Source organism: Sardina pilchardus, chromosome 13 (genome assembly GCF_963854185.1).
Source record: "Sardina pilchardus chromosome 13, fSarPil1.1, whole genome shotgun sequence".
NCBI lineage: Eukaryota > Metazoa > Chordata > Actinopteri > Clupeiformes > Clupeidae > Sardina > Sardina pilchardus.
The window spans coordinates 16,447,924-16,469,677 of NC_085006.1; the positions used below are offsets into that span (position 1 = coordinate 16,447,924).

Below are 21,754 nucleotides of genomic sequence, written 5' to 3' on the forward strand. Positions count from 1 at the left end.
TGTGGAAATGTGGGGAGTAAGTGCATGTCGAACTCCATTTTTAAAGTGGGTGGCAGCCAGTTGGGATACTAACTGGCTAAAGGTTACCCTCTAAATCCTGACCCCCCCCCCCCCCCCCCTGAATTCACCCATGGCTACAATTAAAAACATTTTAGATTTGCGTAGACTGACATTCATCACCCAGACATTGTGTTTTGCAGTTTTTTCCCTCATGCATTTATTCATGCCTGTTTGCACAGTTGGCCAGTTGTTGTTGTGTCTGTGTGTTCTATACTACAAGTTTAAACTGATAACCTAGTTTCCGATGATAGACTTACTAATTGTTTTGAAGGACATCCACTATGCCCCTTCTTGTGGACAGTGGCTCAAGCAAGGATATATAACACAATGAAGAAGATTTGCTGGGCTGTGCTTTTGTAACTGAACTTCATGCACGTGCATGTCACCAAATTCTTGGTCACGCCCACTGACATCCACCCTAAACAAATCCAGGCTTTTGATTCATCTAAGATTTGTCAATCAGAAACTGAAACCATGACAACCTCCTTCTTTACTCGCACATCATTGGTTTTACCTGATGTGGCGCTTGTAATCCCGCCTTCTTTGCATTTGTGGCATTTCTATAGGTTGAAAAGCATGTTGCCTATAGCACCTCTCTTCCGGACACGAGAGGGCTTGCGAAACAGCGTACACAGTGCAGTGTGGGAAGGACATCTCAACAGAGAGCAACCTATATTTGTAGAAATCAATCTTCCCACACCCAAACAGTGAGTTTACCATGTACTTTATTCATTGAGGAATGTTTGTATTGGAATTCAGTTAAATCAATGTGAAAATAGATAAGCAGAGTCAGCTTGTTAGCTATCTTAGCTTAGCTTTTGACTTGACTGAGCAGTAACGTGTAGCAGCTAGTGGAACATAACGTACAGTACTATACCGTTAGGTAACCTGACCGATCACTTGAGCATTGAAGATAATTCATTCATTATTGCTGCATTGCACATTTAGGCTATGCATATTTGGTTGTATTGGTCCAGTTAGTTCAAAGGAATTGAGCCTACATCATAACTTTAAACAGTGTGTCAAGTTACTGCAGAACTCCATTAGCATCCGAATGATGGAGGTCATTTGAGCAGTAACATAGTATCATGTCAGTGTGGAGCAGCAATGTGTTACATAGTTGCGTTGGTCTTTACTTGCTATTAGCATATTGGTTAGCTATTAATGTCACTGTTAACGTAACACAGCCTGTTAACGTAATCTTTATTTTCTCGACAACCCCCAGTGATGCTTGCCGAGGTACTCCAGGTTATGCGGGGTGCTGGTAAAGTGGGGGCAGCCTTTGTCACCACCCAAGGTGAACAACTGAGACTGATGACATGTAACAGTACAATGGGAGCAGGGGTCCAAGCTGCTCAGGCTGCGGTAACGGATGTCCTGAACGCTGTCATGGGTGGCGGGCAGGTAGGTGTTAATGAAGTTACTCAACTGTCATCACCTTTGGCCACGCTGCATTGCTAGGCCTTTGTATTTGAATTCTTCATTGACACAGAATATCCAACACTTACTGACTTTGATAGCCAATATTTACAGTGGGATTAAAGTGTTAAACACTACATTGTCCAGTAAGCCATGCACTCTTAAACACAATCAAAACGTACATTTGTCAGCTTTGTTTGATCTTTATGGAAAGTTGAGGTCCGATTGGGCTACACAGGTCTGCAAACGGAGTGCTCTTTTGCAGAACGTAAAACTAATTTTAGAGGGCTCGATTTGTTTTAATGTATGCACCACTATCATCCTAGGTGTAGCCAGTTTCATTGATTACTTTGGAAGCTGATTGTTGCAGCAGATGGCGTGCCTGGTGTAGCCTCCTTCTTATTGTGTAAATGCTGCCTGGACGCAAACTACAGACAGATTACTGACAGTTTATTAAGCAAGAGTCTGTCAGTCCTCAATTCTTCTGCAGGATTATACAGTGATGATGTGCCCTGAAGTTGTTAAAAACATACATTGTTATTATTGGAATATGACCCCATACATTTTGCTCTTCACTCTGTTTCTAGCAAGCTATCAAGGAGGATGTGTTCCCTGACAGTGAGGGATGGGAGGAGATGGATCAGAGTGAGGCTGATAAGTGGGCCATGGGGGCTGAGTTCCCCCCTGATGTCGATAAGACACGCTCTGACTTTGGGGAGATGCCTGGTGGTACCCCAGGAGGCACGTCCATGGGCGGTGGTGGGGGAGCCTCCGGTTGGCCGCGCCAGAGTGCCCGTTTCCTTCATGTTGCCATGCCCCTTCGGCATGCCAGGTTCGTCCATGACTCAGTGACTGCCCGATTGACCCCGGAAGACATCAAGAAAGCAAGGGAGGCGAAACAGGCCACAGCCAAAGCAAACAGACAGAAGGTGAGAGAACCTGAGAGTGCACTCCCCCCCCCCCTCCCACACACACACACACATACACCGCTTACTTGAGAATGAGACTCTCTTGCCATATGTATGTCACACACACTACAACTGTAAACAGTTGGATGTACAGTGTGTAATCATGCCAGGAAGCTGAGTGCCTAGTGACACTAGAGGAATGTAGTTTGGTTAGTGACACTAGTGGAACATACTTTAGTTTGTTTTCTATTATTGCAACTTCCAGCTCATGTGGAGTTTCTGTTGATCTGTCAGGTGTTGGTTGTTTCAAGTTGTGTTTGAGTCCTAATTGCTGAGGTACGTACACTATATAGTCACTTACAGTCAGCCTTAATGTACTTAGGAAATATTTGGGTAGTAGGCCTTTCCTAATCTGTTCAGTAATAAATTCAGGTAATCGGCCCCATTGTGATTATTGCTATTTATTGTAAAATAAGGATATAATAAGGATAAAGTCATTGTAATTTGTGGTTTTAGTTAAGTACAAAGTATTTTGTATTTTCAAAACAATAAGCTAATACGTTTCTGTTCTCATTGGGGTGGCACAGTATGGCTGGTTATGCAATGTCTGTATAGTATACGGACCTGCTACATAGGTCATGCAATGACAGAACAGTGTGTTCTCTTTGTCATACGTCAGCTTATGTAGTTAAAGTCTAAGTGAAAGTCTGTGAAAGTCCGTTATGAGAGTTTCTTTGAACCTTTTATTTTTTATGCATGTGTTATTTTATTTGTTGTACACAACATTGGAAATAAGTTTGACTTGCCTTGAAAAGTAAGGAAAATGTTCAGATTTGTTCACGATTTCAGCACACTGTGAGAAGAATTGTAATGTGATTCTGGCTGTAATATAATTCTGAATATTGACCATTGATATTGATGCAATAGAGACAGTAATAGTTCCAAATCATATTGATTCCAAATCATGTGTATCCAATGGCATCCCCAAAATGGCTGGCTCCACAAGGCTGTTGGTGTACACACATCCGACGGTGATTTTTTTTATTTCTTCTCAGCTCAGTGAACGTGCCAAAGAGAGGAAGGTTCCAGCCACAAGGCTAAGCAGACTTGCCAATTTTGGAGGTAAGTTCAGCAGGTACTTTTTTTTTTTTAGATAAAGCTTGAAGCAATCCAGTAGTGTCAACTATTTAGTATGGTAGTTTTGGTATTGAGCTGCAAGCATGTCCATTAGATATACTGTACATCCCTGTATTCTAATTCAGTATAGTGCGAGATGATAATATACAATGCATAATGATATCTGTGTGACCGAGAAAGAAAGACATGCCTCTAAAAGGGGCGAAACCAGAAGGAATCATGTGTTTATTCACTACATTACAGTGTCAGTTTCGTGGAATTTAACAATGATGAAGCAATGTAGTGCAGGGCCCTCGTGGATCCTTAACAAGTCTTACTAGTGAATATGTCTGCTCTGATAAAGCCTTGGCCCTGCTATCGATCATGACTGCATTTAGCACTATCTCTCCAACCATTAGGATTACATTGACGGAGGAAGTGCTATGGAATTCACGCACAATAAGTTGACACAAGTCATAGTAATGGTATTATTTATTTCTGTTATGGCCTGGTCAGATTACACGATATCAGCCCGATTTTTGGCCGAATTTGTTGTGACCGACAAGTTTACAGCGTCATAGCCGATATCAAATGGTCGGGCACGACATTGAAAATCGTATTGTCTGACCGTGCCATTAGAGGTTACTTTAAAAATGTGCAGTTACTCTGTCAGTGGAATTTACTCATGTAGTCAAGGCTGAACAAGGTGGAGGAGGGTAGTTATTCTCTGCAAAGCCAAAATGGTTAGTTGAATGAATGGAGTTTCTCATCATGTCCTTGTTTGGTTTGCAGGTTTGGCGGTGGGGCTTGGTATGGGGACCATAGCTGAGGTGGCCAAGCAGTCCTTTGGAGGCAAGCGCTCAGGTGGGTATCTACAACTGCAGCAACTTCGCCTTTGGTGACTTAAAAATTACACTCCAAAGTCTTGTGAACACACTAATTCTGGCCTTATATCATACAATTGTAAAGGAATTTCACAGCTGTAGACAAATTTTCATAGTCAGATTGAAATCATGGGAGTTTTTCTGGAGTTACGGTGTGCTCCTGTCATTTTGATCGTTTAGTATAAGGTGGTAGTCTGGACTGGATTAAGACAATCTTTTCCTTGTCTTGACGTTATGATAATATCCAACATTTTGGATGTTATCATAGGGCTGGGCGAATATAGCCCCAAAAAATCTCAGAATCTCCATCTCCAATTTTCCACACAAAACCTGCTTTATGATTTGAATAGCCTTTGTATGAGCAGCATAAGTAGTTATTTTGATGACAAGTGACCATTACCGACCCAGTTATATTGAGTCATATCAGGGACTTCATAAGAGACTTTGGCTCCTGTTTCGGAGAAAGCTTTTTGATTTGTGTGGTTGTCCCAGGTTTCTGAAAGACTTGTTTTATGTCCTCAGAGAAGACTTCCTTTCTGGATTCTGCTGTCCTGTCAGAGGCCAACGCCGAGAGGATTGTGGAAACTCTGTGCAAAGTGCGAGGGGCTGCGCTGAAGATTGGGCAGATGCTCAGCATACAAGGTAGGGCTTCATACACCTCCTGCTCTTCTCCACAGTCCACGTTTACATGGACACTTCTATTCTGAATAACAGCTCAATCGGAATAAAAATGGTCATATAAAACACCTCAATCGGAATGAAAATTCCTGATCCGATCAGAATTTTGATCGGAATGCGAGGTGAACACCCATGTAAACATGACTAGTGTTCCATACAGACACCAGGGGTTTATTCAAAGTGACAGTGGCACCCCAATGAAACTGTAGAACATAAAGGGAAACTAGATGTTAAAGCAGCGCTAAAGAGTTTTTCGTACCTTAAAATAATATTTCCAAAATCATTTTAGCGGTTCATCAACTCGTAACAGGGTGAACGGCACTTCTACATTCACTTTGCGGCCCTCTATCGGCTACAGCCACACTAACGTAACTTTACCAGATCAGGTAGCGTACCTGTAGTTCGATGAAATGAGACATAAGAAACTACAAATTTGACTTTGGCTTCGATGTCACAATACATCATACTTTCATTAAATCATGCAATATTCTCTACCTTGTCTGTGGATGTTGTTAAATAGCGAGTGTATGACAGAGGGAAAGTGCTTTAGTGATGCTTTAAGTTCACACATAGGTGTCATGAATAGGTAAGGTAAGGAAAGGTAACTTTATATAACGCATTTTAACACAAACAACATAGACGGAGCGTTGAGGTCCCCAGCGTGCCTGTTACGTAATGAGTGTGGTAGGCTTCATAAAGCACACATCACACACACACAGACATAACAAACATATCAACAATGAATGAAGTCCATGGACAGTAGTGATTTGAAAGACAGTAGCGCATATGATCTTGAAAAGTCCAACAGCCAGTTTCTGGGCTGTAGATTGATGCTCTATAATAGAATAGAATAAGGAATAGTAATGTTCTTGTTGTGGTTATCGTGGCAGGGGTGAGGTGGGGATTTCAGATTCTATTCACATGTATTTGTCTGATAATGGCACAGCAGTGTATTCTAAGAGGATGCCTTACAGATGACACAGCTACCTTACTTTTCCCTCTAACATGTTGAAACCGAGACAGCATTCAATCATTTAGTTGCTTGATGTTGATTAACATTTTGGTATATGCATGGAATTTGGTAATGTGCTCTGACATATGTGTGGAACTAGGGCTGAAACGATTACTCAAGATTATTTGCCCCGAGGCTTCATTTAAATCCTGTCCCTTGCGTTATGTAGCCTACCTAGCTCAGGGACCATTGTTTCACACAGACTGTTATTACTGACGTGCACACCACTACAACAAGTGTAATGTGTCCACTGTAAAGCAGAACAACAGCACGTCAACGTTGATTCAATATCTGAGCCAAAAGCATCTAGTTGTTAACACCAGATCGACACCAGACGACACAAGGCAACGTAAACATTGATGTTAGCTGATTTAATGTACTAAGGCTAGTTAGAACGTATGGTACTTGTAGTGGCTCAAGCCTAATGTCATGAATCGATATGATGTTAAGTTGTGGAGCTCAGTAGTAAACTGATTATGTTAAATTGCAAGTGAGCAATACGTCAAAAAACTCCTTATCACTCTCTCTCTCTCTCTCACACACACATTCATCTCGTCTCTCTGTGCATGCACACATATTCTCAGTGTTAGGTTGCCTCACTAAATAGGTATTTTTAAGTTAGTAGGGCTGGTTTACAACATGACACATGGATGTGTACATTAATAAATTGCATTTAATAATGGAAAATATTTTTTTATCTGATTACTATTAGTCGATGAAATAATCGATAGAATACTTGATTCCAAAAAGAATTGATAGCTGCAGCCCTATGCGGAACCAATGCCTTACATAAGGACAGTCAAAACAGTTTGGTGTTCAAACTAAGCTAGTTTGCAAAGCAGATATTTTGTTTCACAATGGATCTGAAATTGGAGAATGGGGGGCTAATTTTCATTCATTATAGAAATGTGTGGCAGTCTTTCTCTCTGCACCATACTGTATGAATTTCTGATTATTTCCGAAAGTTTGGCGAACTGTCACCATCCTACTGACAGGCCTGCTGTCAATATAGAGAAGGCTGTCAGGCATAGTCACAGGCACGCTGTCAACCTAATTTCACACTTGATTACATTTTTGCTAATATGCCATGGGTGGAGGGCTATTTACATCAACAGGGTTCAGACTGGCAATAGGTTTTCACTGTATGGCACTGACTGACTGATGCATTTGCAGATAACAGCTTCATCAACCCCCAGCTGCAGAAGATCTTTGAGAGGGTCCGACAGAGTGCCGACTTCATGCCCGTCTGGCAAATGAATGTGAGTCTTCTACTGTAGTAATTCCCAAAATGTAGCATTGGCTTGTGTCATTTTGATCTTCTATGCCCATTTTAGAGATGCTCGTCTTGCTAGTCTGTCATATGTGTCCTGTCTTAGTCCTGGGTAAGAAGTATGTGTCGGTGTTCTTGAGTTCTAGTAGTTTCCGTTCAGATAGAATGGGCACACTTCCCTTCCCACTTCCCACACACCCTCAGCACGGTTGCCCCCCAGGGCTTGTGTCCTGTGCCCCGTCGTCTGCTCCCTGAATTCATGGGTTTCTCAGGTCCCTATCCACAGGTGAATAAAATCAAGCACCATGATTATCAATGCAGACTGCATGGTGCTTGATTAATACACCTGTGGAAAGGGACCTGATGAAACCCATGAATACCTACGACTGCGTGGCTGTACAAACCTCTGACATCACATTTGTTGATGACATGTGATGACAGACATGTGAACTGCTTGATTACTAACAACGTTGAGACAGCCTGTTTGAGTGAGTGGTGCTAGGAGAACAACCTCTCTCTCTCTCTGTTGCCATGCTGACCAAAGAGCTGATGGGTTGCTTCAGAAGAAAAGGACCCTGGGCTGGACCCCATTACCATCAACATTCAGTGTTCACGTTCAGTTCAAACAGTAGAGGGAGTCAGCCACTTTAAATTCCTGTGTATTAACATATTTATCCCTTATCTGGGACACGCACTTCAACCATGTAGTTAAAAAGGACCAATGACATCTCCTCCACCCCAGGCGACTAGGAACTTTTGCCACTGGCCAAAGGGCCTTCTACAGGGACACTACGGATTATTCTGCACATAATGAAGGCTGCACTCCCATCAAATGCAAAGCGCTGTAAAGGGTAGTGCTGCTCACAGCTCAAGGATGGCCTCCATCCAGGACTTGTACAACAGGCGATGCATCAGCAAAGCCCTGAGAATCATTAAGGACCCCAGCCATCTTAAGCACAGACTGTTTCAGCTGCCGCCATCTGGCAAACGGTATCACAGCCTCAAGGCCCAGACCAGCAGACTCTACTTTAAAACAGTTTACATCCATTATTACATATTTATTAATTTCTCAGGCGGGCTTTTTATTTCCAGCACTCCAGCACATTTGAAAAAGCACTCTCTATTAACGAGGCAGATCTTCAGCACAACACGTCTATCGCTGAATAAAAACCGATGAATGTGCTGCAGAGTTCTGTTGACATAAGTCTGTGGTCTGTGTTCTCGGCTGTTCCTGCAGAAAGTGCTTCAGGAGGAGCTGGGACCCAACTGGAGAGACAAGCTGTCCTCGTTTGAAGACCGGCCCTTTGCCGCCGCCTCCATCGGCCAGGTGCACCATGGGGTGCTGCAGGACGGGAGGGAGATCGCCATGAAGATCCAGGTAAACGCAGCGAGCACCTATGGGCCTATGGCTCATAGGTGCCATGGGCTCCTATGGGCTCAGGGTGATGCATAGACCTATTGGCTCCTCTCTGCATGGGGATTTGAAATTTTAGAGAATTGACTTAGAAATATTATGTTTAAATGTGATTTCATTTATGAGTATTACTTAAAATGGATTTTATGGTGGCTAAGATAAGTTTTGTCTTGGGGTTGTAGTGTACGTTTCTTCTGAGATATTTATGGTGAAGTAGAAGACCACCTGCCTCCGCCCTGTTGAACAACACTAATGTTTATGTAAACAACATGTTCATTCTGTATCCCCTGTACACCCTGAGAATGTACTGAAGCATTGACACCATCTTGCGACAGTGGCATGGGACATGCGTCAGTTTCCGTTTGTTTTTGTTTCTCCTCAGTATCCAGGGGTAGCACAGAGCATCAGCAGCGACGTCGACAACATGATGACTGTGCTGAAGATGAGTATAGTTCTGCCCGAGGGTAAGAGACAAGACACACACACACACACACACACACACACACACACACACACACACACACACACACACACACAGTAACACAGAGTACTCTGATGAAGGAATACAACTAAAAGCCCTGTTGAAGTCATTGAGATGATAAAATTTTCCCTGAATAAAAAACGGTTGATGATGATGATGATGATACGGTTTGTGTGTGTGTGTGTGTGTTCTTTCCTGTGCAGGTTTATTTGCAGACAGCAGTCTAGAAGTCCTTCAGAGGGAGCTTGCCTGGGAGTGCGACTACAAGCGGGAGGCAGAGTGTGCCAAGCGATTCAGGTGTGTGTGTACGCATAAGAGATGCACACATTTAGAATCACACACATAGACAAATCTGTCTGCGAAGACACTGTTGCAAACACACACCTTTACACATATTCAAAGAGGTATGGAAAAAGAAATGTATGCTAAATGTTAAAACAGCCACTGTCACAACACAGCACAACGCAAACAGCCACAGCTTGTAGTCACATCCACATTCACACAGTCAAATGCACACAGAATCAAAGAAACTTTGTGTGCGCTTGGGTGTAAGATTGCAATTCAAGGAGAGCACCTACCCAAATCTTCAAACGCTGCAATGCTTAAATATTCATCATCCCTGAAGGAGTCTGAAAGAACTCATTTTTATTGCATTGTGGATTTCCCATTCAAAATTCTCCTCACTAATGCTTTTCATCTCTTGCCTGTAATTACCGCCTTCTGTTGAGTTTAGCGTTAGAGTTTCAAAGACAAATCTGAAACCTATGAAGAGGCATCACTTACCTCATAATAAGCACTGAATAAGTACTTTTTTGTGCGTGGGTCTGCATAAATATCAGATTTCTCATTCCTTTCTGATCGTAGATTATTTTATTCAATGTGGTTAATCAAAGCTCACATCAAAAATGTACAATTAAATGATTTTAGCCCACAACCCCTCACAACGAGAAAAAAAACAAGCCCTGATAAAAGTGAGGATTAGATTAAACCAAAGCTTAGGCATTAACAGCAATATGATGTACTGAAACACATGTAGATAACTATAAATTCCTTTCATTGATAAGCTGGCCCAGCTGTTAAGTGGATGTTGTCAAACCGGACAATGGTAACTCTCCATCCAACTCCTAACATGTTCACAGAGAACTACCTCCTCAAACTCTTTGCGAGTGTCAAACAGAAGGCAAAAGGCAAACAGAAAATTATTTGCAAACGGTTGCCCATGTTTGCGAATTTGAATGCACCTCTATCTGGTCTATGCAAGGAAAGTAGTTGCGTTTTCTCTCGTTTACAGTAGTTCAGAACAGTCTATGCACACAGTTCACAAACACTCCTCCCTTGTGGTGAGATGCCTCAGGTCAGGGCTTACCATGCATGCTCCTCCTTCTGTAGGGCTCTGCTGGCAGATGACCCATACTTCGGCGTACCAGAGGTGGTGGACGATCTGACTGGCTCACGGGTTCTGGCCATGGAGCTGGTCAATGGTGTGTCACTCGACGCCTGCGTGGATCTGGACCAGGAGACCAGAAATAAGGTGGGTACCTCAAACGGTCAGATTCACCTAGTGATTGATGTTATAAGAAGTGGTTAAAAGTAAACGTTAAAAGTTTGGACTGAAGACTTACTGTTGCTAAGATAACACTATCAGTAAAGTCCTTAATGAAGAATGATGTTGCTTGTTGTTGTCATTTAAAGTGGGATAAGGTGTTGGGAGAGCAGTCCATCTTGGCTTGTTCTCAGTTCTGACTCAATGATACTGCAACACAAGCAGCTCAAAAGATGTGAAAGATTTTATGAATGCACTTGTATTGCTTCATCTTGGCTGTCAAAAATGCATAAAGAAGACCTGAACCTTTCTGAAGAAGGTATTAGGCAGTAGACTGCAGTGGCGTTCTTTTACCAGCAGGTGGCTTGATGCTGTGATTCTCTCTCCTCCACAGATCTGCTTTAAAATCCTCCAGCTGTGCTTGAGAGAGCTCTTTGAGTTCCGCTTCATGCAGACAGACCCCAACTGGGCCAACTTCTTCTACAATGCAGAAGACGACAAGGTAACGGGGCCAGTACACACCAGTGGGATGTGTTTGCACCATGTGGAATGTGAAGGTAGCAGATTTAGCCTTTCGACTCTGATCCACAGCACATGGTTACCATTTGCTGGAACAGATACAGGCATGTTACTATCATGCCTTTTGCCAGTGGCGGGAGAAGCTGATTCCAAGTCCTGTTTTTGCAGCTGTAAAAAAAAGTCACATGTGTCGGCCATATCCTTTGATCTGTAGCTGTAAGAAATCTGCACTTACTTCAGTGGAAATCCTTAGTAAATCCACCTCAAATCTTGGTGGTATTTATAACTTCTATTTGACTGCTAGTAGCTTTAAGTGATATGCGTGGCTCAGATGATAGACTTGTGGAGGTTGTGTGTCAACAACTGTCAGTCAGGATATTTCCAAAGCTCTTTCATCTCCTATTCTCATTTGGACCAAGTTACAGGAGCAACGTCAGCATGACTGTTTGTCTGTGTGTCTGTCTCCACTGAAAATAGGTCATTCTGTTGGATTTCGGTGCCTGCAGAGAATACGCTGAGGCATTCACCGATGACTACGTTGAGGTATTTTAACTGTTTATTGCTGAACAGTCAATAGCTCTGCTTGACGCCTGGCTTACTCAACACATCTGGCAGATACTCGAGCGGAGTTGTTAAGCTTTGCATAAATGTGGGCAGTAACGGTGAGGAGAAAGTAAGAGGCAGCTAATTCAAACCATAGAGGCTCGTTGGCTCAGGTGTAGACAGATTGCTGTAAACTACCAAGCATTCTCCGGTATGATTTCATGTAATGTCAGACTTCAAGCAGCATTGCAGCATCCTTGAAAACAGCAGACCAGATGTGTTCACAATAATTGGACAGAAATACAAAGAATGCAGTCATGGAATTTTACATCTGACTTGTGGGAGCGGGAATCCTGGTATCATTTTTGCCTCTATGCCACTATTGATTGTGCCACTAAAAGCCTTAAAGGAGAATTCCGGAAATGTTTCACATAGATTTCTGTTTCTCGAGGACACCGAATACTGTTGTTACGGGGGGGGCACTTTGCAAATGTGTATACAGTTAGTAGTACCCATAAGTGGTTACACAGACTTTTAGGCTAATGCCATAGTTCCAACCACTGTACTTGCAAGATATCTCAATAATGCTCATCTGTCTGGTTTAATAGGTTGTGCATGCTGCCTCAATCGGTGACAGGGCCACTGTGCTGAAGAAATCCACAGACCTGAAGTTCCTCACAGGCTTTGAGACCAAGGTACCATTATTTTGTAACTATTTTCCTTGCTATGCTCTTTTAACCCTTTAACTCTTTAATATTTAGTTGAAGCTAATGTTGAATTCAATCACGCCTGTTTTCAGGGAGATAAAGCATCTGCTAGTCTCCCGTTTACTGATTTAATCATGTGACCTCAGCCCCCCATCCATCTTTTGTTCTCTACCCCTGCTCCTGTTCCCTCTCCTCTACACTTTCATACATCTCCTGTTTAATGATTATGATCTCACCATAGACTTTTTTTGGAACATTTATGATGGGTGTTGTTTCTGCGAAAGGCTTTTGTATTTACGTAGAGGAACTTTTTTCTTTTTCCCGCAGGCCTTCCAGGAAGCCCACGTGGAGGCGGTGATGATCCTGGGCGAGGCCTTCGCCTCGTCCGAGCCCTTCGACTTCGGCAAGCAGAGCACGACGCACCGCATCCAGAACCTGGTCCCGGTGATGCTGCGCCACCGGCTCACGCCGCCCCCGGAGGAGACCTACTCGCTGCACCGCAAGATGGCCGGCTCCTTCCTCATCTGCTCCAAGCTGGGCGCGCGCATCGCCTGCCAGGACATGTTCCGCGACATCTACAACGCCTACCAGGAGCGGCGAGAGGCTCGTGCCGCACAGGCTTAAAGCAGTGCTCATAGGGTGCAGTACACTGGACTGATAGTGTGTGTGTGTGTGTGTGTGTGTGTGTTTGTGTATGAGGGAGCGCAAAACAAATTCAATTTGTTTGTATGCTAATTGGGAGATTGATCCTGTGTGTATGTGTGTGTGTGTGTGTGTGTGTGAAGTGTGAATGCAAGAGCATAGGGACCAGCACGGTGCTGCCAGGCCCACTGCATCGGGCTAATTTGGCCCAGTCAGAAACTCCATGGACAAAAAAAGCCCTGCTGTTTGGACTGCCTTATGTTAACATCCTGAAAGCCAAAACTAAGGAGAAACCAAACGTACTGGTACGGTACGTAAGCGTACTACACTGCATCACCCTCTCTGTGAGGGGGACCCCCCCACAGAGGGGGGAAGACTTGAATGTTCTTGGATGGGTTATAACACACATCATTACTCTGCTGTGCTGTGTAATATGAAAAATCAAGATGGTTGCCGTGGAAAAGATAGTTGAAATTTGTGTAGAATGTATCTGTTTTGGTGTTCACCAAGAAAGCATGTAATAATTTATGGGGCGTTGGTGGTGTGGTTTTGACATTGTCTCAAACTGTAAAGAGGCGCTTTGGTTGTTTAAATCCCTGTACTGTAAGTTGTCTTCTGTAAATATGCCACATCTGTCACGGCTCTCATAAATCTAAGTCTTATATAAATTTGTATTTTAAGGCTTTGGTTCTTTGCAGAGGCGGAAGGAGAGAGAGGTCTGCAGGGGACTGTGTGTACCCTGAGCCATTAATTAGATTTGTCACTGTCTCTTCCCTAAAGGTTTCCCAATTAGGCAGTGATACAGCGGCAAGAGCCCTGTTTGAGTTTGAGTCTAATTTTAAAACTTCTGTCAGGAACCAGAAGAATCAAACCGCTGTGTTTATAGGCTTCATACAAAGAGGCTGTCACCGGTGTATTGCTTCACAGAGTTTAGTGTCTTGAAATACCCTCAGGTGCCAACATGAAGTTTTAAGACACAAGTGCTGAAGACTGAAGAGAAATCAAACATCTCATGGCCTCAAGCAGTGCAACAGTGCAGCAGGCACGTGCGATTGGTGGGCTTTCGTGTGCTCTCGGGTGATTGACACGTTTTCATGGTGCACTAAAACGACATTATGGTATGTGGACATGCATGAAGCCTGAGTTGGTTAAGTTATACAATAGTAAAAACAGTTTGACCTTTGTTTCAGTTGACAGGTGCCTACGTACAATACTTACAAAATGTCTCTCAAATCAGCCACCTGTGCTGTAACCATAATACTAAACGGTTGATTACTCATTTACCCCCACTGCACTGATAGGAGTGAATGGACTACCTCGACCTTCCACATGATAAGAAGGCAGCTGCTCCTCAAGCCAACCGGGTTTTCTTTTTCAAACAATCTCTGCCATTATAACCAGGTTTATAAATGTGTGTGTGTGTGTGTGTGTGAGAGAGTGTAATTGTATTTTTATTATTTATTATTGTTCCACATTACCATTTAGTTAGATTTAGTTCAGTTCACTCTGCCCAAGTTGTAACTATATTTATTATTTTCTACTGTGAGGTAAAAAATCTAATCTTGATGGACTCAGATATTTGGAAACATGAAATCTTCTAAATGATCATTTTTTTCACATAAAATCTTCTAAATTAATTACTGAATCACTCATTTGTTTATTTATTTATACTAAAATTACCAGTTGCCACCAATTACATCAGTTTAAGCGCTTTTAAGGAACACAGGGAACTGCATTTTACATGCAGGCCTAATTACGCCCTGCAGCAATTGAAGCTGCGCTGCGGGCGCATGGTCCGAGCATCCAGCATGGTCCCAGCATTCTCTCTGCTCTAGAAACATATCGGGTCAGTTTTAACTGCACTGTTAACAAATGTAAGCCTTTAAGCCTAAGCCACTCAAACTCGGGCTCATTTTAGTAGAACTTCCAGTATACTTGAGATATGTAGCCTATCTGGAAAGACATTTTATGGTCTTCATACGCATGGCTAAGATAAAGAAAACAAGCAACGCTGCAAATCTGCGTGTTGTATAACAGCTATCATAGGTAGGCATAATCATAGTGGAAGTCATTTAATAGATGAGCAATTGTCAAAGTCTATAGGCACACGTGTAATTTCCTCTGTTCCTTTGAAGCGGAAGATGGGAACATCATTTTAGTGTTATGAGTAATGCGCATTTTTTAAAGCACATTTTATAGGCCTTTTTCAGTAAGCCTATTCTTATAAATAACACATTTCTTAAACATTTGTCCATGCAAAAGGCATTTATTCTATATGGCTTAGGCTACTCATACCTCAAACGCAATGGCTAGACAAAATCACCACAAGGTGGCACTGGTTTATGGTAAGTTCCATACGCCATGGCATACGACTTTTCACTTAACATCACTGAGGAAGGGACACTATATGGTCGCGCTGCTGCGCCCAATAGGCTTGCTCAGAAGGCTGGGCTTGCGGGTGGAGCCGTGAGAGTACCTCAAGCCCTGCGCCAGTGACTGTTCAGTGAATAACAAAAGCGCTAAGATTTGGCTACGCGAAATTTATCGAAATCGCCTGTTCTCACGCATTGAGTTCCTTTTATGTAATTTATCCGAGGCGGACTTCCATTGGATTCAAACATTCCCGTCAAGGGTATAGCTGCCCTGGTCAGACTGATTCTACAAGCTCCCAGTTTCAGCAGAAATTTTGAAATTATTTTCTTTCATATCTTAGCATCTGGATTACACAAAAGGCGGTGCAGACTGTACAGCGGACTCTTTTCATTGGTGAGTTGAGTTTATATCATGCTTTTTGTTGTTTTATAATGTTATGATTCTCAACCTAGCCTACAGACTACGTTTCTCATCAGACGATAATTTACTAGCCACAAAACCCAGTATTCTCAAGCATATGGGATGCCGGGGGCTCACTGTGAGCCACGTTACTACAGCTTTAAATGGTAAGTCCGAAGCTTATATCTGCGTAGTTTTATATTTTATCGCGTAACCCAACTTCAGATTCATTAAGGTAACCCATTCGCGACGAGAACATAGCATTTAGCTGAGTGTGTGTATGAGCTACAATGTTACCATTTTCTCATTCATAATGCGTCGTGGATACAGGCCCGTGGTATCCTCAATTACGAATAGGCTACTACCTTTTATCAAATTAATTGGCGACACAGATTCTGTATGGACTGATTGTACGTTAACTCCTCGTAACGTTCGCGTCGAAGGGGACCAGCATGTATCATACGTGCTGCATCCTTGGCTCACTCATTCTGTTGAATAACAGTGTATTTAAAACATTTCAAAAACGCGCCCTGCGTTTTAATACGCTGCATGGCCTTATCGAAACTCGGACTGTCGTGCATACCACTTGGCCATAGACATCTCTCTTCGTGAATTCCACGCTAGCCGGCCGACCACTGATTTTGTCAATGAACTGGCCAGTCTCTTGGTGCCAAGTAGTAAGATCATTTCAACGACTTGGAGACGCTCATATTTCTTTAAACGGTTCATTATCTGTTATCAATATATCCCCGATAACAGAAAGTGCAAAGTATCATTATTGCCAAGTGGGCTGTCCAACTGCTGAGCTTTATAGTCTGGTCTTGAGTTAATGAATTAAGTACCATTGAGTATCTCTTGACAGAAGATGTCGCTTAGCCGAACATGACACTTGTTTCCTCTTGTGTTAGAATGGGGATAAATGCCGTAGCCTAATATCCTGCAGTCTAATTTAGGCCAAGTTTATTAAGTAGGCCTGGCTACTGGGATCTTGAGAGCTTCCTTCCTAACTATAGGAAATGAGCATGGGCCTGTGTGCGCGCCCTGCAGAAGGTTGTAACTAGATTTGTGCCCACACCTTAAGTGCTATGCCATTTTACCAATCAGGATACATCATCCCTGATCTGATGGTTCACTTATCAGAGTAGTTTAATCACAAGTGTCCGAGGAAGATGCCATTAAATATGTGCACTGTGTCATAGGAAAAAGTCAGTGAAGTGCTTAATAGTCTTCGTGTACAGCAAGGTTATTATTTTCTGTCATGGGGCATTGGAGCATTATCAGCAGTCATTTCACAAATGCCATGAAGTCAGGTAACAAAATGAGTAACAAGGATAGTGCAATTGAGTGTTGTGGTACTAACTTGTATTACATAGTTACTCATGTTTTATAATAGAATGGGTTGGGCAACGTTATCTCAAGGCTTGGACGTGTTGGTCATTGCGACCCACAGGTGATGTAAGAGAGCTGGATTCCTCTGTAATCTCTGTGTATACAGCCTGTAGGATTAGAACCCACCCAACCAACCCACCCTAAAGTACAGTTGTCACACATGGCTTACCGAGCCCCTAAAAGCTACACCACTGCTACTCTCTCAGTGCCCCGAGCTGTTGGTGTCCAAACACCTCTCGGAGACACTTTACCTAATCACCTGCTTCTGTCCCGGCTTTGGACGCCGGCGCTGAAAGTTGGCAAACCTTTCGCCCCTCCAGATGGACATATGAGGGGAAGGGGCAGCTGGAAGCACAATGGGAGGGGGTCAAAGGTCAACCAATCAGTGGCTGCAGCCTGACTGAGCCACGAGTGAGCACGTTTGCCCACTGCCTTTGTGATAATAGGGGTGTGACCAGCAAACAATGGGGCAGAACACCTCTCTGAAAGCCTGCCGCTGTGGACGGAGACCGGCGGTTTCCGCTCGATCCCGACGTAACAAGGGGAAATGCCATTTGTACTTGAAACAGGAGCGCTGGAGGATGTTGAGGGGGAATGCACTCTCTTTTCTCGCTGTTGGGGAGAATGGAATGTGCAGCCATTTGTGTGTGTATGTGTGTGTGTGTGTGTGTGTGTGTGTGTGTGTCAGTCCAGCATGCTGACCGCTGAGTTGCATGACAGTTAAAGGAAAGTGCATTATGTTTAGAAACACTCTGTTGGAGTTTGATTTGGTGGTAGCTTTTGTGTCAAGGCGTAATACGTAAACGAAACATATTGTATTGTGTTGTACTGTACAGTTCAAATGTTCATATGGTATATCAGAGCAAAAAAAATACAACACTTTTCCCATGTCTGTGTAAGACACTTTAATGTGAAGCTATAATGGCCTGTGTGAACTTCTTTCCTTTAATTCCAGCACAGAATGCTTTCACAAATGTTCTAAAACCACATTCTCATGTAATAAGACATGTCTCGAGTAATAACACTCACAAGTCATGGGGAAATGGCTTGTTTAAACTTGTAAACACTTTGTATTCGTCTGTTTTTCTTCTTATTTGTGGTGAGTCTCTCATGTGTTTTATGGTGAGAGCACAGACAGGCCTATGAAATGATGGATTTACAGAGATGCCTAATGGCTTTTGAAGGGTAAGAGACCAAAACACGCTCTCTCACACTCATAATTTCATTTTTTTTTCCTCAGACACAAACATATGGCTATGTTAGGCATTTTCTATATACGACCCATTGTGAGAAGAATGTTGTGATGTTCTCTGTAAATTAGAGGTTATTTTGTGAGCTGTGATGAAGCTTTTTAGCAAATTGGGTGTTCAGTGTTTCCCACCACAGCACTCTCCATCCCACAACACAGAGCCACACTCAACAGAGAAACAATGACTTAAAAAACTGCACCCAATGTTTTCTTTCGCTCGTAATGTTTTCCAATTCCAGCTGGTGTGCTGGCAGTGTTGATGATGAGCGCAGATTTAGAGCAGAGAGGGCTGTTGTTCTAAAGCAATTCCCTCTGGCAGATGAAGGATGTCTTAGTTAACCAGGACAAGTGCTTATTTTTCTTTAAATGTTGCGGTTGCCTCGTGTAGTACACAAGATTAGGCGAAGTACAAAGAGAGGTTTAGTACCTTTAGTTTTTCTGGTAACCATAAGTATGTATAATGAGTTCAATCACACTGTCAGTGTGTGACATTTTAGGTGGGGGGGGGGGGGGGGGGTGGGTAGAGTTGTGGCGCTGGTAGCACATGAAACATTAGCAGATGGAAAAACACAAACATTTCTTCCCGTTTCCTTAAATGTCAGTTGTCATTGTGGTGGCGACTGAGCCATTTGCGACGATCAAATCAAAGTGTGCACGGCTTTGAACTCGAAATTGACCTTGTCCTTTCCCATGGGCATTTGCGTCAGTCGCCAGCCTTCGCGTGAGGACTGCGCTCGGTGCTCCAAATGAGACTTGCGGCCAGATTTTTTGGTAATTATGCTCAGTAGCGTTTTTTCCCCCCCTCTATAAACTCCATTTTGAACTCAATATCACACACACACACACACACACACACACACACACACACACACACACACACACACACACAAAAATGTGGATCGGGCAAAGATCTTTATACTGAGCCTGATTGCTGTCCTGGTGTGAGCAAGCGGTGGTAATCAAGGACAATTTCATGGCTCTTTGGGCCAAGATGAAGCAGCCGTGTATGGACTAAATGTCCTGCTCTCGCTGGGTCTCCTGTGATCTGCACTGAACAAGTGCTTTCACTGTAGACTTTGCATTCTTATGCATCCGGGGCCATGACTGTGGAGCCCTCCTCCGGGATCCTTGCACATTTGCCTGTTGCACTTTTGTCTTGCAAAAACACGGCCGTGGGAGTGACTGTTTCAGGTTCTGCATCCCCATCCAAAGTACAGTAGCAATGTGGTGATTCTGTGTTGACATGTTGATCTTAGTAGTTTTTCAATGTAATTAACAGTGCACTTGGATCTTCTGTATGGCCTTGACAATGTGAATCATGGAGTCATTGCCACCAGTCATTGAAGTCAGTGTCATCCCTCTTCACTCATGGAACCATACGCAAGGGTGTCCACGATGTTTTTAGCGATAAAAGAGATGTCCTTGATGTCTTTTTTCCTCTCCTCGTTGAACACAGAGGAAATGTTGGTAATGGCCCATAATTGCTCTCATTGTGTCAAGAACCAGTCCATTTCAGCTCCAATTTATAAGTGACTTGAACCAAAGTAACCCTGAGCAAAGCAGCGGGGGTAGGACTAGGACTGTGTGTGTGTGTGTGTGTGTGTGTGTGTGTGTGTGTGTCTATGTCTGTGTGTGAAGGCATTGTGGGGGTGGAAGATGAGCAGCCCCATCATGACAGTGAAGTGCAGCTGGTCCCTATCATGCTAGCCTGAGGCTGGAGTTTCCTCTGCTCTGCTCTGCTCTCTCTCTCTCTCTCTCTTTCTCTCTCTCTCTCTTTCTGTGTGTTTCCTCAGAAGTACGTTATCGTTCTCCTGCATCAGCAGAGAGAAAAACACAGAACTCCAGAATGCAGACCCCTGCAGATGTTCCAGACACATCTGAACAGCCCAGAGAGAGAGAGAGAGAGAGAGAGAGAGAGAGACAGAGAGAGAGAGAGAGACAGATACAGTGAGAGGGAGAGATAGATAAAGGAGAGAGGGATGAAAAAGAGACATCCATCAGGCTTTGAGTGAGACGAGACAGATGATGAGTGTTTTGGGGTGTGGACTGGGGGGATGAGTTCTCTTTTTGATGAGGGTGGGGGAAGATGTGTGTGTGTGGTGTGTGTGTGTGTGTGTGTGTGTGTGTGTGTGTGTGTGTGTGTGTGTGTGGTAGGGGGAGAGTAATGGAGAGAGGCAGGGAGGAGGTGCAGTGGTACTGATGCTGCTGCTGCCGGTGGGGATGCTATCATCCAGGAGGAGAGAAGTGGCTCCTGTAAATAGGGGGGAGGGCTGCTCAGTCAGACAAGTGGCTCTTCCCTTTCTCTGATCATGATGGAAAGCAGCCGGGGCTCTGCAGGATGTCGGTGACTGAGTGTGTGTGTGTGTGTGTGTGTGTGTGTGTGTGTGTGTGTGTATGTGTGTGTGTGTGTGCCATGTGCATGATTATGTGAAATGAAATGTGTGTGTGTGGCTGTGGATATTTGTAGGTCTCTGAGTAGGTGTGCTTGTTTATCTCTCACTTTGTGTGTGTGTGTGTGTGTGTGTGTGTGTGTGTGTGGTTGCTTCACTCTCTGCAGGCCTGCCTTTGTGGGGCTTTAATTCGGAGGGCCCAGTGATTAAAAAATGAGAGGGATGAAATTCTCCAGTGGGGACTTGTGCCTCTAATCACACTTTTGATGTGCAGCACATTTACCCCCCTCCTCCAGCCCTCAGCTGAGTTAACCCCCCCAGCACATACGCACACACACACACACACACACACACACACACACACACACACACACACACACACACACACACACACACACACACACACACACACACACACACACACACACACACACACACGCCACACTGGACCTCCCCAGCCTGGAGTGGCTGATCATGCTGAAACGAGTCTCAGTGGATCAGTAAATGCTTTGCTTCCCCCCCTCTCTCTCTCTTACTCTCTCTCTCTCTCTCTCTTGCTCTCTCCCTCTCTCTGTTTCTCTGTCTTTCTCTCTCCTCCCCCGCTGTTAGTGTTCTCCATCTGCAGACCGCTAGCATGCAGGCCAAATAAGATGCCCTCAAACTTCTGCTGTGAATGCTTCTCCGAAGCAAGTGTGACCAGCCTGGCCACCTTCCCAGCTCTCCTACAACCAATGCTTGTCATCAAGAGGGAGTGTGTG

General features: G+C 43.7%; 2 protein-coding genes across 2 annotated transcripts in view; both read left to right on the forward strand.

Annotated features, from left to right (window-relative positions):
• Window positions 1-664: 664 nt before the first annotated feature.
• On the forward strand, window positions 665-13,864 carry coq8b (coenzyme Q8B). Its single transcript, XM_062552666.1, has 15 exons — window positions 665-767; window positions 1,286-1,464; window positions 2,067-2,408; window positions 3,443-3,509; window positions 4,296-4,367; window positions 4,910-5,029; window positions 7,251-7,336; window positions 8,585-8,725; window positions 9,144-9,225; window positions 9,446-9,539; window positions 10,632-10,773; window positions 11,180-11,287; window positions 11,782-11,847; window positions 12,456-12,542; window positions 12,882-13,864. Coding segments are annotated over exons 1-15 (1,884 nt in total). The 5' UTR covers window positions 665-766; the 3' UTR covers window positions 13,179-13,864.
• Window positions 13,865-15,722: 1,858 nt separating this feature from the next.
• numbl (NUMB like endocytic adaptor protein) overlaps window positions 15,723-21,754 on the forward strand; it is a 50,352-nt gene continuing 44,320 nt past the window's right edge. The window contains exon 1 of the mRNA XM_062552668.1: window positions 15,723-15,962. The gene's annotated coding sequence lies outside the window, so the exon portion shown is untranslated. The remainder of the gene's footprint in view (window positions 15,963-21,754) is intronic.

Coding starts and splice junctions, on each gene's coding strand:
- coq8b (XM_062552666.1), top strand. Junction 3,510..4,295: donor CAGACTTGCCAATTTTGGAG/GTAAGTTCAGCA, acceptor TTTGGTTTGCAG/GTTTGGCGGTGGGGCTTGGT. Junction 4,368..4,909: donor CTTTGGAGGCAAGCGCTCAG/GTGGGTATCTAC, acceptor TTATGTCCTCAG/AGAAGACTTCCTTTCTGGAT.